Source organism: Astyanax mexicanus, chromosome 13 (assembly GCF_023375975.1).
Source record: "Astyanax mexicanus isolate ESR-SI-001 chromosome 13, AstMex3_surface, whole genome shotgun sequence".
NCBI classification, from domain to species: Eukaryota; Metazoa; Chordata; class Actinopteri; order Characiformes; family Acestrorhamphidae; genus Astyanax; species Astyanax mexicanus.
In genome coordinates, this window is record NC_064420.1 from 26744809 (window position 1) to 26761791 (window position 16983).

A 16983-nucleotide genomic window follows, 5' to 3' on the forward strand; every position below is an offset into this window, starting at 1 on the left:
ACACATTTAATACAATACATTTAATAATCTTATCTGACACATATATTCTGTGTTCATTGCAGAAACCTGATTATGAAGATAAAGGTTTAAAATTACAATTTAATCATACAGCCCACCATGAAGACCATACGAATATGTGCCAAATATCCTAAATCATTAATTCCAAATCCAATTAACAGGGAGCTCAAAGACCATCCACATTACGCATTCCAGCACTGCAGTACCAGATGCTCAGTTTTTGAATGGACCTTGTGGGGCTCCCTGTTGACAGGGCTGGGAAACACTGGCCTAGATTGCCTTGTACTGCATGGCAATTTCATGGCATTTCAGCTTTTGATAAATATAATCGTATACAACATACACTTTATTATTAATATTATTATTTTTTATTTGTGGTTAGTTTTTTTATTTCAGCACATGAGTAGCTCAAACATTGATATAGACGTGTATTAAAAAGAAAAAAAAACAGTAATTATTTGTCATAAACAAACAAACACTAAGTAAATAAATATATTCCATCATTGGTTTTACCTTAATGAAGACATTGAAGGGTTAAGGGTTGAGTTAAATCTTTGGTAGAATCAACAAGGAGGTCACTCAATTGTGCTTTAAAGGGGCACTAAACTCTCTGATCTGATTTAGCTTATTCCACCCTCAGTTCAAATTTAAAAAAGGCCCCATAATAGGATGGGAACTGGGTGATGTATGGGTTTAGAGGAAGGGCAGGAGGGAGAACTGATTAACTGATCTGCATCATGCCTATAGCATATATGCCTATAGTTGAACCAGAAAGGGCACTGCAGAGGCAGTAATTACCACAGTTAAAGCGTTTTTAAAGGTTTATTAAAAAATTTAAGCAGAACTGGTATGTTGCATTACTTCAAAGGAACACATTTTTAACTATTAAAGGGAAAAAAAATTATGGATTTAATAGGGTTTAGTGGCTCTTTAATTTGGCACTGTAGGACTGGAGCAAGACACTATGCCTGAACATTTCCATGAAAATCGACTGCAATGTTCATTATTAGTAATGCTGTAATCTAGATGTGCATTTATTTGTGTCCAAGAAATCGTCACACCATCTGAACATAACATCTCCTGTATTTTAACCTAAAAACATCTCCTATACTGAAAGCTTCTGCCTTCCACCTTCTTCAGCCGTCTCTCCTCAGACAAACAACCCACAGACAGCAGATTCACTACACCCACAACAGATTTAACGCAGCCATCAAAGAGCGAGGACAAATCGATGTGCAATGCTTAACTGTAAACGCCTACAGTGCTTAAACTCTGCAATGAATTGAATCAATAACAACACTAAAATGCCTTCTCACAATTAAATATCCAGGAACATGAGGATGCAAAGCCATCTGTCAGTTTTTTTTCCCCCATAATGTATTTATTATTGCTTACTGAGGTTTTTACAGGCTACATACAGTTCACTAATCATTATATTCAGCATGCCATTATGACCACCTCCTTGTTTCTACATGTTTCATATATTTTGTTCAGTACTTAATAGCTTTAGAATTACAGACCGTAGTCCTATATAGAGTTGTCACGATACCAAAATTTTGACTTCGATACCGATACCAACTGTAGTATCACGATTCTCGATACCAAAACTATACTTGGAAGAAAAAAAAAAAACAATAAAAATATCTAAACATAAAATGTTTATTTTTGACTGAACTGGATTGAACACTGAACAATCGGTGCAAACGTTTTTATTCTAAAATGAAACATTTGAACAAAAAAACAAGTTTCGTTATTATAACCTTAACTATAACATAATTATCTACTTCCTAAAAACTAAAACTAAAACCAGAGGTAATGGTAGCCTGACTATGTGAACCTGACGGGCGGGCAGAAGTTAAGTTCTGAATAAGGAAAATAAAGAGACAGAAGAACATTACAATGTTATGTTCATTTTAACACTCACTGCTCCGTTTTATTAATCAACCGTTTACCGTTTTTAATAAGCCCATGTTCAGTAACGATCAAGCAGGCTACGTGCCTGACCACAGATTTGCGATGGAAACGCGAAAACGTGAACATCTTGAGTTCATGTTTCACAGCCAATGGGATAATGGAGAAATAGAGAAAACCACGGTTCCAAAACAAAACTCCTGCACACTCCTCTCCGTGTTAACGTGATTTACTAGCAGTCGCTAGTAAATCTTAGTAAAGCTACAGACAGAGTGTATCTTGACTAACTCCACTAACCTGTCGACTTCTCAGCTCTTTGTAGAGATCAGGGTGCTTGTCTGCTAAATGAATGAGCGAAATATGATCAGAATTATGTTAAATAACACTGAAACATAGAAGCATAGAACTATTATTTAATTAAAATGATTTTTAAGAACAGCTAAACACAGTGCTGCAGGTCAAACGCGGAGGCGTTCACGTGCGAGAGAGACAGAGAGAGAGACAGAGAGAGACAGAGAGAGAGAGAGAGAGAGAGAGAGAGACAGACAGAGAAAGAGACACAGCGAGAGTGAGAGAGAGAGATTTGCGTGTTCTGATGTGAGCTACTCACAGGTAAAGGTTCTCTTTTATCTCCTCGTGCTCATATTCTAGTCCCACACATAAGTCTGCAGCTCCCTCAGTGTTTTCTGTCGTATTTTGCGGCTAGCGCGAGCGCTTACAACTAACACCGCGGAGCGCGAGGTGCTGCCGCGCTTGTGCCGAATCCGCTACTGAATCCGACTCCCGCTTCGCGGACAGAATCGGCACAACACCCCCCGCTGTACAACTGCGGGAGTGAAAACAGCGCTAATAAATAAAGTAGTTTAGTTTCACTTTCAGTTTTCGTTATTTTCGTTATTTTATTTAAAAATAAAAATATAAATAAAAAACAGATGCCTACATCTCAGACTATTTTCCCACACTTCACTCCTCGCGCCCGTTTTGTCCACAAGTCGCGGACGAGAGACATCTGTTATTTTAGCCGTCGCCATTCTACACTCGCTGCTGCTCTGCTGGCTTGCGCGTGAATCGATTCATTTGTTCAGAACACTAAGTTTATCTGAATCCTGCCACACCGACTGCTGCGGTGTGAATCAGTTTTCTTATGAACTGAATCAAATCGCGCCTACTAATTTGACTCATTTGAAGCTAGTGACTGGGCTATACAGTATCGAAAGCATCGAACGCTAAAGAACCGAATCGTTTGTGATGACGTAGTATCGAAAAAGAATCGAACCTTCGGTACACCGTGCAACTCTAGTCCTATATTTGTTTCTCTGCGTACTTTATTATTATCCTGCTTTTACCCTGTTCTTTAATGGTCAGGACCCCACAGGATAGACCACCACAGAGCAGCTTTATTATTTGAATATTATGGTGGATCATTCTCAGCACTACAGTGACCCTGAGCACATGGTGGTGGTGTGTTAGGGCATTTTTTCACACCAGCACTATTTGGTTTGTTTTTACTCTTGGTGCAGTTATTTTTAGCAGGTTTAAAATCAGTAATAAGTAAATTAGTTTATAATCATAATGTTATGCTTGATTGGTGTATGTTCCAAGCCCACTTCACTAATAATCAGGAATTATATTATATAAGAAGCACTGGATTATAAGGTGCATTATTAATAAACATCTATTTTCTGATCTATTTTCATACATTAGGGACACCGGATTTCAAGGCACATTTTAAACAACACTAGATAGAAACAGAGGCATCGCCATGTTTTCCTTCTAATTCAGCAGTTCTCACTGCTGGGAGGAGAGACCTGTAAAGCTAAGCTAAATTACGTAAACAAAACTAATCATATATGAAACAAAAAAAAATCTTTTAAAGTCAAACGAGCGCTGGATGTTAATCTACACAGATGTTTCTTCTGAAAACGGTTTATTTGGGTGAGTAAAGCTCTTCTGTTTATTTACAGTAAACTCATATTTCCACTGAGGCTAGCCACAGTTAGCGCTAGTAAATACCGCCGGCAGAGCTACACTTAGGAACCCTGAGTGTAACCCAAGGTAAGCCAGGGTGATATTAGCTAGCGGTTTGTCCCACTTAGCTAGTTTTAACACGGTAAACACGCAGAATACATTCTGAAATACTTGCCTTTGAGCAGCAAAAGAGCTAACAAGCGCTTAGCGTGGTTAGCGGGTAATGCTAATGCTGCTCGAGCAGTGCCAGGCAAGGTTAGCAGCAGACTACAGGCCGATAACACTCACCTCTGAACAGTGAAAGGAGCTAGAGCTTAGCACAGTTAGCAGATAATGCTAATACTGCTTCAGTCTCGAGTCTCGGTGCTAAAAAACTAAACTGAAACTCCTGTAAACGCTGTACTTCAGCGTTGAGTGGCTTTACTGCTCCTTATAACCTGGTAAAATTCATACATAAGGCATACCGGATTAAAAGGCATACTGATAATTTTTGGGAAAATTAAATGATTTAAAGTGCACTTTATAGTGCAAGAAATACGGTACCCTGTAGGGAAGTGGCCTCTATTTCCGGCCATTTCAGTCAAAATATTAGAAATCTAAGCTTACTGTAAACAAATAAGAGCACCTTACCTACCCAAATAAAAAGAAGTTTTTAAGACCGTCCAAACATCCAGTGCTTGTTTGATTGAAAATGTTTTTAATTTTTTTTTTTTTATTAAGAGTTTTGTTTAATATGGGGCAGTCGAAAATAGGGGACCACACGTTAATTGCGATATCAGATGTGATTGTGATTGTGTGTGTGTGTACTCTACCTGAGGTGACGCCTTCTTGTCGGGTTTGTTGTTTGGCCGAGCTCCTCGTTTCTTTAGGGAGTTCTACAGAAAGGACACACAAAAGCAGGGGAAATTAATTAAAAGCTGTTAAAAACGTGCAATATAAAAACTGCTAAAAGCCCCCCGCCCCCTCCTCCGTCCACACCACCCCGAGCACTTGTCACCACAGCGCCGGTGATAGTGGAGCAGATGTACAGTTGGCCGAGCTTAAGAAATGTAAACAAAGAGACGGAGAGAGGAAGGGGTGTGAATTATGGGTGAAAGAAAATTGCCCTAGGAGCGCCAAAAACATGTTTTAAACAAAATCAGCCTGCAATTATCCTTTAATTTCTCTTCAGCGCTTTCAGAATTACAGTAATTCAGTGCATTCAGTGATTTGAAAAGCATAAAGGGCACATATTCACAAATATGTATTTTATTTAGATACTGCTGCACACTCTAATACACTTTATTTAACATTTTTTTCTTAGTTTTTAATATGTTTTCTAAGCTTGTAAGCTTTGTGTTACAGATTAATTATTATTTTTTTTATTTTGGAGTTGTAGTAGTACTGTAATGCATTTGTATTATAAATGCATATAACCACGCTCCCTCAAAAAAAAAAAAAAACTTCTCTGTGTTTTATATTTTTTTATTAATTTTTTTATACATAATGTGCATCTGGCAGATGATTTTATTTATTAAGAGTCAGTATTTGAATTTTATGATACATGTTCACAGTCATTTTTACACACTCTTATTTATTTGTTGTTTTCTTTTCATCCCTCATTATTTAAATTTTCTCCCATTCACATCTTCACCCATGGTACACTAAAGGGTTAAGGATTTATAAAAAATTATGTAAAATAATAATTTTACAATGCTTTTGCTTTCTGTCCCTCATTGTGTGCATTGTGATGATATCCAAATCATATTTGGGATGAGAGTCACACTTGAGCTTACTGCAGTGTAAAGGCTAGGTCTGCAGTTTCCATAGAAACTAAGCCTGCTACACTGCAGAAAGACAGACAGAGAGAGAGAGAGAGAGAGAGAGGGAGGGAGGGAGAGAAAGAGGGAGATATAGTACACACTGTTGTTGTATTACAACTCAGTCCAGACAAAAACAAATAAGATTTTCTGGCCACTGTGGTATCGCTAACAGCTAACGCTAACCGGTTGGACTTCCTTTACTCTGCTGTTCATTATCTTTAATGTAAAGGACAAACCGAGTGAAATATCTGGGTGGGATTTGAATTGGATTTGAAGCGGTGGGCTCAGAGGCTGAACTGAAGCATCAAATCCAATTCCCACCCCAATTTCTATTTCCTGACAGTGTAGATAGAGTTTAGCTGCTAGCAAAGCGAGTGTAAACGGCTCTTAACCATTCTTGGTGCTGTGGGTGTGTAGCATCTGCAGAGTATATGGTAAAGAGGCTTAGGGCTAACAAGATTACAGGGCCAAATATTAAATACAGAACACAGTTTTTCGCAGGTACATAGATGTACCTTGTCATTGCGATTTGAATCATACCTGTACAGTAGTAGTGCTGTTCTAATCATAGATGTATCACATAAAAGCTATTTTAATCATAGATGTACCTTTGTAGTGCTATTCCAATCATAGATTTATCTCAGTAAAGCTTTTCTAATCATAAATGTACCTCGGTAGTGCTATTCTAAATCATAGATCTACCTCAGTAATGCTCTTCTAATCATAAATGTACCTCAGTAGTGCTATTTTAATCATAGGTGTACCTCAGTAATGCCATTCTAATCATACATGAACCTCAGTAGTGCTATTCTAATCTCAATGTGCCTCAGTAATTTGAGTCTAATCAAAGATGTACCTCGTCATTGCGATTTTAATCTCTATGTACCTCAGTAATGTGAGTCTAATTAAAGACGTACCTTGTCATTGCCATTTTAATCATACATGTACAGTAGTAGTGCTGTTCTAATCATAAGTGTACCTCAGTAGTGCTATTCTCATCATAAACGTACCTCCGAAATGCTATTCTAATTATACATGTACTGGGATTTGAATTGGATACAAAGCAGTGGGCTCAGAGGATGAACTGAAGCATCAAATCCAATTCCCACCCCAATTTCTGTTTGCTGACAGTGTGGATAGAGTTGAGCTGCTAGCAAAGCGAGTGTAAACGGCTGTAAACCTCACTATTAAAATCAATAGGGCTTCACATGACAGTAACAGCAGTATCGACCTGGCGGGCTGTGTATCTTCGTGCTGTGGGTGTGTAGCGTCTGCAGAGTATCTACGGTAAAGAGGCTTGGGGCTAATGAGATTACAGGCGGCTAACGTCATTAGCCACACCGCTAAACTCCCATAGGCCTCTTATACGCACATGTTGCACGAGGAAAAGAGCTTGCAAATGCTGCACTCATCCACTTTTTCACTTTCACTCTCTCTCCCGCTTGTGTTTCCCCGCTCCATTAGCCTTAAGATTTAATGCCATGCCTTCTGCCACTGGCTACTGGCTAGTTCTAGAACCCCCTGCACCAGGTCACGTACACACACTCACACACTTACAAGAGAGTTATTCACACATAATAGCTGTTTGTGTCAGCACACACAGTAATTGGGAGTTACTTGTCCATTACCAACAACACGTACTAATGACGGAATCGACCAGTGTACTGAGCTGAGCCTCTGTTGAATGGGGAGCCCCATTAGCTACAATAATTAAAGCTGAAGTTCAGCCTTTAAAATAAATGTACACATTTTTGGTCACTTGAAAATTTATATCAAATGCAGTCAATTAAACAAAGAATGCCTGTTTTTTATATCTATGAGGACTATAACAAATATACTGATAAACTATCCATATTATCTACTTCTTCTATTCATTTTTCTGCAAGATTTCCCACAGATCTCATATTTTTTGAGATATCAATGCCATTTTTGATTAGATTGGTTTATATTGTTTGTTCCAATTTGTTCCATATAAACCTGGCTAAATTTAGTCTTTTATTTACATGAACAATGAATGGGGAGCTAGGGGTGTGCCATATATTGTACACAAAAGTATCGCCAACATTTTTGAATATCGAGAACAATATTATACCCTGAAATATCGTGTGCCATATCACCCACCCCTAATTATCACATCAGGGTAGTACTGTTTTGTTGGTTTTAGCAAAAGAAAAATTCACACTGTTCTTATTTCCCATTTTATATCTACTAAAGACAGATTATATCTGTCCAGTATCATTTATTTTACTTCAATCTTGGATATATGGAGATATTTAAAGAGCATAATTAGTATCATGACATTCTGGATCATTGACTTCTGTTACAAATCTGATAAAACATTTGTATCTTATTTATCATATCGTATGCAATAATACAATTAAATTCTCATTTTGCTGCAGTAGTGTATTCTTGAAATATATATATATATATATATATATATTTTTATTCAGTGTTTTGTCATATCAGCAGGAGTATTGTTATCGCAAAAATACCATGAAATATTGTGAAACTATTTTAGTTCCATATCTCCTTATAAAAGTGCACTACTATCTATTGTACTCTGCAAAGAGAACACATTCACCTAAATTCTTCGCGAACTCAAACTTTTTTATTTGTTATTTTCTATTCATCCCTCATTTTTTTATGTTCTCCCATTCGTCTTTACTCATATAGACTCCAAACTGCAGCTTTTTGTTATTTTGTGGGCAAGTCATCAACGTCTAATTCACAGCAATCTATTTGTAATTTTTTCATCCCTCGTTTCTCACACAAAAACACACTTCTGGCTTCAAGTGTAAAAAAACACTATGTGCTGAACACTGCTATATATTATTCAAATTACTGTAGGCACACATACAGCATTTGTTTGTGTTGTATACTCACTACATAAATCAAGCTTGACCTTGCTTTGTTCCTATACCCTCGTGTTGGTCCCTGTCGCAGCCTATGCATTTTGCTTTGTCATCCGATTCCCACACTGCTGCCCATCCTCTGTCCGGGTTTCATCACCATGAAATTTAATGAGTGTGCCGAAACCTGAGACAATCGGCGCACACACTGAGAGGAACATGAGTGGGAGCGCACACTGGCATCTATTTGTTTGGCTCTACCCTGTGCTTGCACTTGCATCAATGGGCTGATGAAATGAGGCTGTCTATGCTGGAAAGAGGCGTTTGAAATCATCAGAAATAAAGGGCTTATATAGAACAAATCATATTTTTGAGATTTCCAAAATCTCAAAAATGCTATTCTAAATCATAAAAGTACCTCTGTAATGCTATTCTAATCATAAATGTACCTCAGAAGTGCTATTCTAATTCATGTCCTTCAGTATTGCAGATTTTATCATACGTGAATCTCAGTAGTAGATCCTAAATCTCAATACTGCTTCTCTAATCAGAAATGTACATCAGTAGTGCTTTTCCAGTTACAAATGTGCCTCCTAATGCTATTCTAACCATAAATGTACTTTGTTGTGCTACTGTGATCATAACTGTAGTTCAGTAGTGCCATTCCAGTCATATAAATACCTCAGTAGTGCTATTCGAATCATAAATGTGCCCTAGCAGTGCTATTGTAATCTCAAGTGTGACATCCGAAACAAAAGGGCTTATATAGAACAAATTATATTCTGCTCCAAAATACAGCACTGAAGAAGTATAGCCAGCTCTACCATTAGTCAGGAAAACTGGATGTGTTACGCTGTCTTTCATTCTGTCGCAGCTTCTCCTCCTCGCTCTAGTCCTGTTACCTGATCATTTGAATGAATTATGAAATAACCAAGTTGACAGCGTGTGTGTGTGTTTGTGTGTGTGTGTGTGTGTGGGTGAGAGAGAGAGAGTGAGCATGAGAGGCAGCGTTTTTGCCTCATGCTCCAATGAACACACTCAGTCACAAAGAACAAAAGGAATGAGTGCAGTAATGATCCATGGCTGTTGCATAAGCAGGGCTTGGCCAGCACAATAGACACCGCATGTCCATTCTGGTTCTTCTTCAGAACAGCACAGTTGCACTGACAGGCCGTGTTATCAGAACGCGCATACAAACCCAGCACAAGGAATGAGTAAGCTTGGTTGTGCAACGCTTACTCCGTCTAAACGCTCTTTGGAGCTAACTAGCACTTCAGATTTTGACTTCTGAGAGTTTCATTTCAGTCACGTTTCAGTAAAAATAAAAAATATAGCTATTAGAGATGAACAATTTCTTAGAGAAGGTCAAATATTTAATACAGAATCCATTTTTGTGGGTTTTTTGTAACTTTGCTATTAGTCTCAATGCATTTTTGTGCTATTCTAATCATACATTTACAGCAGTAAGCAGTGCTATACCTCATACCTCAGCAGTGCTATACCTCATAGATGTATCTCGGCATTGCGATTTTAATCATACACGTACAGTAGTTAGTGCTGTTCAAATCAAACCTGTAGTGCTATTCTTATCATTAAATGTACCTCAGTTTTGCGATTTTAATCATATATGTACCCCACTAGTGCTATTCTAATTATGAATGTACCTCAGCAGTACTAATCTAATCATACATGTGCCTTAGTATTACAATTTTAATCATAAATGTACTTAAGTATTCTGATTTTAATCACACATGTATCTCAATGGTGCGATTCTAATCTCAATTTCATAAACCTCAATAATGCTATTCTAATCATAAATGTACCTCAGTAGTGCTATTTTAATTCAAAATGTACTGCAGTATTGCGATTTTAATCATACATGTATCTCAGTAGTGATTCTAATTCTAGAATAGCTATTCTAATCCTAAATCTCAATACAGCTATTCTAATCATATATGTACCCCACTAGTGTTATTTTAATGATAAATGTAAATGTTCTAATCATGGATGTGCCTCAGTATTACAATTTTAATCATACATGTACTTCAGTATTCTGATTATTCTGACACATAATAGTGCAATTCTAATCTCAACGCCATAAATCTCAATAATACTATTCTAATCATAAAAGTACCTCTGTAATGCTATTCTAATCACACATGTACCTCAGTAGTGCTATTCTAATTCAAAATGAACTGCAGTATTGCGATTTTAATCATACATGTATCTCAGTAGTGATTCTAATTCTAGAATCACTAGAATAGCTATTCTAATCCTAAATCTCAATACTGCTATTCTAATCAGAAATGTACCTCAGTAGTGCTATTCCAGTTATAAATGTGCCTCATTAATGCTATTCTCACCATAAATGTACTTTGTTGTGCTGCTATAATCATAACATTAGCTCAATGGTGCTATAGTGCTATGCACCTCAGTAGTACTACTGTAATCATAAATGTAGCTCACCAGTGCTTTTCCAATCATAAATGTACCTCAGTGGTGCTTTTTTTGCCATTTTCTGCAGGATCATTTTGGTTGCAAGGCATCTGGTGCATCCCTAGGAGCTATCCATCAATTACCCCTGCGGTGTAATCTGCAGTAGTCCAGGAGCTACTCTAATAGAGTTCTGGCATTATCTGGCATTATTGGGTATAAGAATGAACTAAACTCATGAGAATAATATACAAAGTAGCTAAGATTTTTAGGTTTGACCATTTTTCCTGATTTTAAGACATCAACTACAAGAACTGACTGTTCACTTGCTGCAGTAATAAATGTTTTATTGTAGCAGCCAATGTTGTGCCGACCAAAATTTCAGGTTTATCTGATGTGTGCCATCATCTGCCCAGTTATATGAAGCTTTCCAGACTCTGCGCTGTAATAAATACAGAAGTCAGAACTAAAGATAGGAACTACTCTCTTTTGCAGTATGATGAGCAGATATTTCAGTCTTTCCCCACAGAAACTAATAAAAACAATGTCTCTTTGTCTGATTTTGTTTACAGGGCGGAACAATGGCTGCAGTTCTCGCAGATACAGTGTGTTCATCTCACATGCTGCTGCTTCTCGTCTGGCTGACAGCAGCAGGGAGAGGCAGAGGAGGACTAGCATGCTTATTAGACTAGCCTGTCTGTTTACGTTCGAGTGTGTGTGTGTGTGTGTGTGAGGGTTTCCTAAGAAAAAGAGACAGCGGGTAAAGGGAGGCGTGCGAGCCAAAATAAACAACAACATTCATTCTGTTTGCATTAATTAATTTATAAGACACTAATAAAAGCAGGTAGTGGAGTGTGAAAACTGTTTGTGAGTATACAGGAAGTGTGTGTATGATTTTGTACATTTCCAGGCTTCAGTCTCTTGAGAAAAAATAGATGCACGTGCTCCAAAGGGTTTAGCAGGCTAAGCGCTGTCACTATGATTATTAGATCACTGGTTCGAATCCAGTTCATGTGGCTTGCCATCAGCTGCCGGAGCCCCGAGCGAGCACAATTGATCTTGCTCTCTCTGGGTAGGTAGATGTTGCTCTTTCCCCTCATCACTCCAAAGAGTGATGTCGATCAGCACAAGGTGTCCTTGAACTGATGTATTACAACATTCAGGTAATTTTACACTATTTTAACTTTTCAACATTTTCAAAAACAGACTTTAGAGTTTACCCCCCAACTGCTTTCAATAAAAAACTAAAAAAAAGCTGCACCTTTCAATAAAATACAATACAAGCCCTATAGGATTGGACAATCAACCCATAGCATGACATAATAAACTGTCTAATATACAGCGCTGCAAAAAATGAAGAGACCACTTTAGTTTCTGAATTAGTTTCTCTGATTGTACTATTTATAGGTATATATTTGAGTAAAATGAACACTGTTGTTTTATTAAACTACGGACAATATTTCTTCCAAATTACTTTCTTTATTATTGTCATTTAGATCATTTTTTTGGTGGATTAACCCTGGTTTTTAATCACAGTTTTCATGCATCTTGGCATGTTCTCCTCCACCAGTCTTACACAGCTTTTGGATAACTTTATGCCACTCCTGGTGCAAAAATTCAGGCAGTTCAGCTTGGTTTGATGGCTTGTGATCATCCATATTTCTATTAATTATATTCCAGAGGTTTTCAATTTGATAAAATCAAGGAAAAACATCTCTATTTAGTGGTCTCTTATTTCTTATTTCCACAGCTGTATGTGTGTATGGTCTTTTTTAGCCACCACCGCGATTTGTATGGATTTTTGCGAAGGTTTTTAGCTGCCCATGCCAGATCTGTAGATATGACATCCTTAGGCAGACCCCTCTTTCTCTCCTTCTCTTTCCCTCTCTCTTTCTCTCGGTCTATCTTTCTCTCTGTGTTGGCAGTAGCATTGTAATCTCACCCTCTCAGTGAGTGAAGAGCGAGCCTGCAGAGTCACAGCCCGAGAAAGACCTGAGGCCGCCCTGACAGTTCGAGGCCAATCTACCGGCTTTAGTGGGAGCAGGATCTGCAGCCGGGGAAAAGAACTGGGAGCAAAGTGTTTTTTCACACAATGGCAAACCGAACAAAGCTCAGCAGACGGGCTGCAGGCGAGGAACCATTTTTTTTGAAGCTGTGTGAATTTTTGATTTCTCACACTCGACACGGACATGAGCGAGCGCGACAGACCATAATAAGTTCCCATGGCGACGGCACAAGCACCCGGCCATCCGGTAGAGGCAGACGGAACAAATTGATGAATGACGAGGGTGGGCTGAGGGGAAAACAACAGGAAATGGCAACCCTTGAAATCCTCTTGACGCGAGGCAGTTCTTCTAGCAGCGAACGAACGGACAAATCTGCTATAGACAATTGCCTCTCTCATTTATACACACGACTTTTAATCATTTGCATACAGGCACTATAAAGTACACCAGTCAAGCACAACATTGTTGTTTCATTAACTCACTATGCATTTTTTCTCAGCTTCACTGATCATATACAGTGGCTTTAAAAAGTTTTTTACATTTGTCACCTTATAACCACAAACCAGCTTTCCTGTCCCTGCTAAAGAAAAGCATCCCCACAGCATGATGCTGCCACCACCATGTTTCACAGTAAGGATGGTGTATTCAGGGTGATGAGCAGAGTTACTTTTTCACCACACATACCACTTTGCATTTAGGCCAGATTTGTAGAGTGCACAACTTATAATTCTCCCACCTGAACAGTAGATTTCTGCAGCTCCTCCAGAGTGACCATGGGCCTCTTGGCTGCTTCTCTGATTAGTGCTCTCCACTTGTACCAGCACAATATGCACTATCATTGTGCCAGTATCACTGCAGTGATGAGAATTACCCACCACCCAAAAAATACCTGCCCTGGGGTCCTGTGGAGTCCTGACCATTGAAGAATAGGGTAATTTTTTGCACCAGGAGTGGAGGCATAAAGTTATCCAAAAGCAGCGTGTAAGACTGGTGGAGGAGAACATGCCAAGATGCATAAAAACTGTGATTAAAAACCAGGGTTGTTCCACCAAATATTGATTTCTAAACTCTTGTTATTTCAGCCATTTCACATTTTCTGCAAATATATGCTCTAAAGGACAATATTTTTATTTGTATTTTGGGAGAAGTTTTGTCCACAGTTTATAGAATAAAACAACAATGTTCAATTTATTTAAACATATATCTATAAATAGCAAAATCAGAGAAACAGATTCAGTAACTGAATAAGTCTCTATAATTTTTTAAAGAGCTATATATATATATCATTAGAAGTTATAGTGACAGGCCTATTTGCATATCTTTTTCCGGACCCATTTGAATACTGACTGCAAAAGGAAGCTGCAGGTGCGGCGTTTTAAAGCCAGCTAAAGTGGTGTTTGGACAGAGTGGCCAACCACTGAAATAGGGAACTACAAAAGCGGAAAGTGATTTATAGATATTTTGTACACAAACTGTTAATAGCCTGTATGCTTTCTTCCCTACAGCTTACATTTCCATTGTATGTGGTGTATGAGATGCTTACTGGTCAGCTTGACTGTTTGTCTGGATTTGCTAACAGCTTATTGGCCAGATAGCAGCTTATCTGCTCCTTTATCCCTCCCCTCCCCCTCCTTCATAAGCCATATGATGACACCTGAGATGGAGCCCTAGGGAGGGCCCATATGCTGACAATAAAACACATGCACACACACATTATCCACACACATTATCCACACACACACACACACACAGAATTTCGCACTCTGTCCCTGGCACCAGTTTCCATACTCTGCTCAAACCATCTGCAAAACACTGTGTAGTAGCAGAAATTATGCCCATTAACACACACGCATACACAGACCAGCCCAAACCATGCTACTCTTCTCGCCAACAGCGTCACGTGCTTGTGTCCACTCGTGAATGTGACCGCTCTTTCACAAGGTTACTGGACCTCACTCTTAATTAGAGCTGTGAAAAGCAAAGCTCTCTAATTGCAGCTAAGCCCCTCCCTACAGGCCCGGAGAGGCACACTCTGAGGTGCACGTGAGGTTTACACACACGCGGAGCAGGTGAGGACTGACGAGGATGAAGTGAGGAGAGTGAAAAGCAATTAGAAAGATACAGAGAAATCCTGCTTTGTGCACGAGTTACACACGAGAGGTAGACTCGTTAAATAAAGCTAATCTCTGTGTGCAGCATTTGTAGCACCCAGTCTGTGATTACCAGTGACGGCACTAGAGATTTAAATCACACTTTAAAAAGCCACAAGACTGTCCTAAAACAGGTTGTTTCGTTAGTAATAAGAAAATGAAAGCAGCTGATCTGAGATCAGAATGTTTTGTCCCTAAATGTTTCTAAATGAGAGTTAAAAAATCTAATTTCTGTTCTTAGAAATGAGATCAGAATTTTGTGGAAAAAATGACACACGGCAACACTGACACACTTTAAAAGAGATGCAAAGCATTGTAACTGTTTAAAAAAATGTATTCTTAAAAATAATGTTATCATTAATTGCGTATTTTATAATTTTATTTTGCTCATAATTTGTTTGTGATCCTTTGTAACTTAAGTAAAGTGCCTGAATGCCCAGCAGATGTCACTGTGGTGGGAGATGATTCAAACGTCTCACAAGATTTAATAATTCCCAAATCAATTGGTTAATTTGATGTAATCTCCCATATTAGCGGTTAGCCTTCTAGCTGTTAACCTTCTTGCGCTCAGCCTGTTAATGCTTAGCCTGTTAGCCTTCTAAACTTTAACCTTCTATCGTTTAGCCTTTTAACTCTTAGCTTGTTATCGGTTAACATGTTAGTGGATAGCCTTCTAGCAGTTAGCCTTCCTGTGGTTAGCATGTTAAGAATTTAGCCTTCTAGTTGTTAGCCTTTTAGTGCTTAGCTTGTTCACGGTTAGCCTTCCTGTGGTTAGCATGTTAAGAGGTTAGGCTTCTAGTTGTTAGCCTGTTAGCTAATGTTTACAAACTAGGACTCCAATCTCTTACAAAACAATTTTTTATCCTCAGAACTCAGGTCAGTTAGTCAAAAACAGCTGTACTGAGCTGTCTGTGTATCTTTACTGGAGGTTAGCTTAGCAAGTGAGCTTCTGTGTTCTGTCTGTACAGTCACTCTATCATTCTTATCTAAACATTTATAAGTGGAGTTTCGGTGTCTGACGTTCAGTTAGTCTGTAAATAAACTAAATGTTGTATTTGATTATGTTTCAGTTTAAACTCAGATTGTGATGCTGTTGTAGCCACATAAACACAGGACTTGGGCAGTTTACCCAAATCCCAGCTGCCAGCAATGCTGTATACCACGGTAATGTTTTGACACATCATGGCGGTATAAAAAAATGGATACGACTTTTAGATGCTACAATAACAAAGCATTAAATTGTACTGAATAACATCAGAGTGCATTATATTGCATGTCCACATACTGCATACATGTATTATATTATAAACCACATGATGTAAGCATGTTATGATAAAAGCATGTTAGTTTGTTGCTACTGTAAGGGTTTGTATAGGGCTTCTTTACAATTTCACAGAATATGTTTTTAAAAATGGATTTCTCTGGAAGTATTAGCACAGAGAAGACTTCTGAAGATGGAGAAACATGAGATGGAAAATGGGCTGTTTTGTCATTGAAACCTATGAGGGATGGAAGGAACTACATACTGTATCATGCTGACTTTGCACTCTGCATGTTTTCTGCGGCCATTGGTTTGTTTGTACTAAAGCTATGTTATGAGCCATCATGCTGTCTCTTCTTTTCTATGTAGGCTATGTCCAAAAATCCTGTAAATATACTGTACATGCTCATTAGACTGAGAAACGTTTGAGTGTTGCTTTAAGATGCAGCAGATCCATGAGGTGTAACTTAAGCCTCTGGCATTTTCACCATTCAATCAACCTCCACCAGTAACCCTCCTGGGAAGAACACAGAGGTCGACTAAAGGTCGCACTGAGAACAGTGGGTGAGTGAGGGAGTGAGTGGT

At 38.4% G+C, this 16983-nt stretch overlaps 1 protein-coding gene across 1 annotated transcript in view; it reads right to left on the reverse strand.

The window, feature by feature from the left end:
• The window catches only part of soga1 (suppressor of glucose, autophagy associated 1), a 102995-nt gene that overhangs the window by 37140 nt on the left and 48872 nt on the right, over nucleotides 1–16983 (reverse strand). The window contains exon 4 of the mRNA XM_015607622.3: nucleotides 4710–4772. Within this exon, the coding sequence (XP_015463108.3) occupies nucleotides 4710–4772 (63 nt within the window). The remainder of the gene's footprint in view (nucleotides 1–4709; nucleotides 4773–16983) is intronic.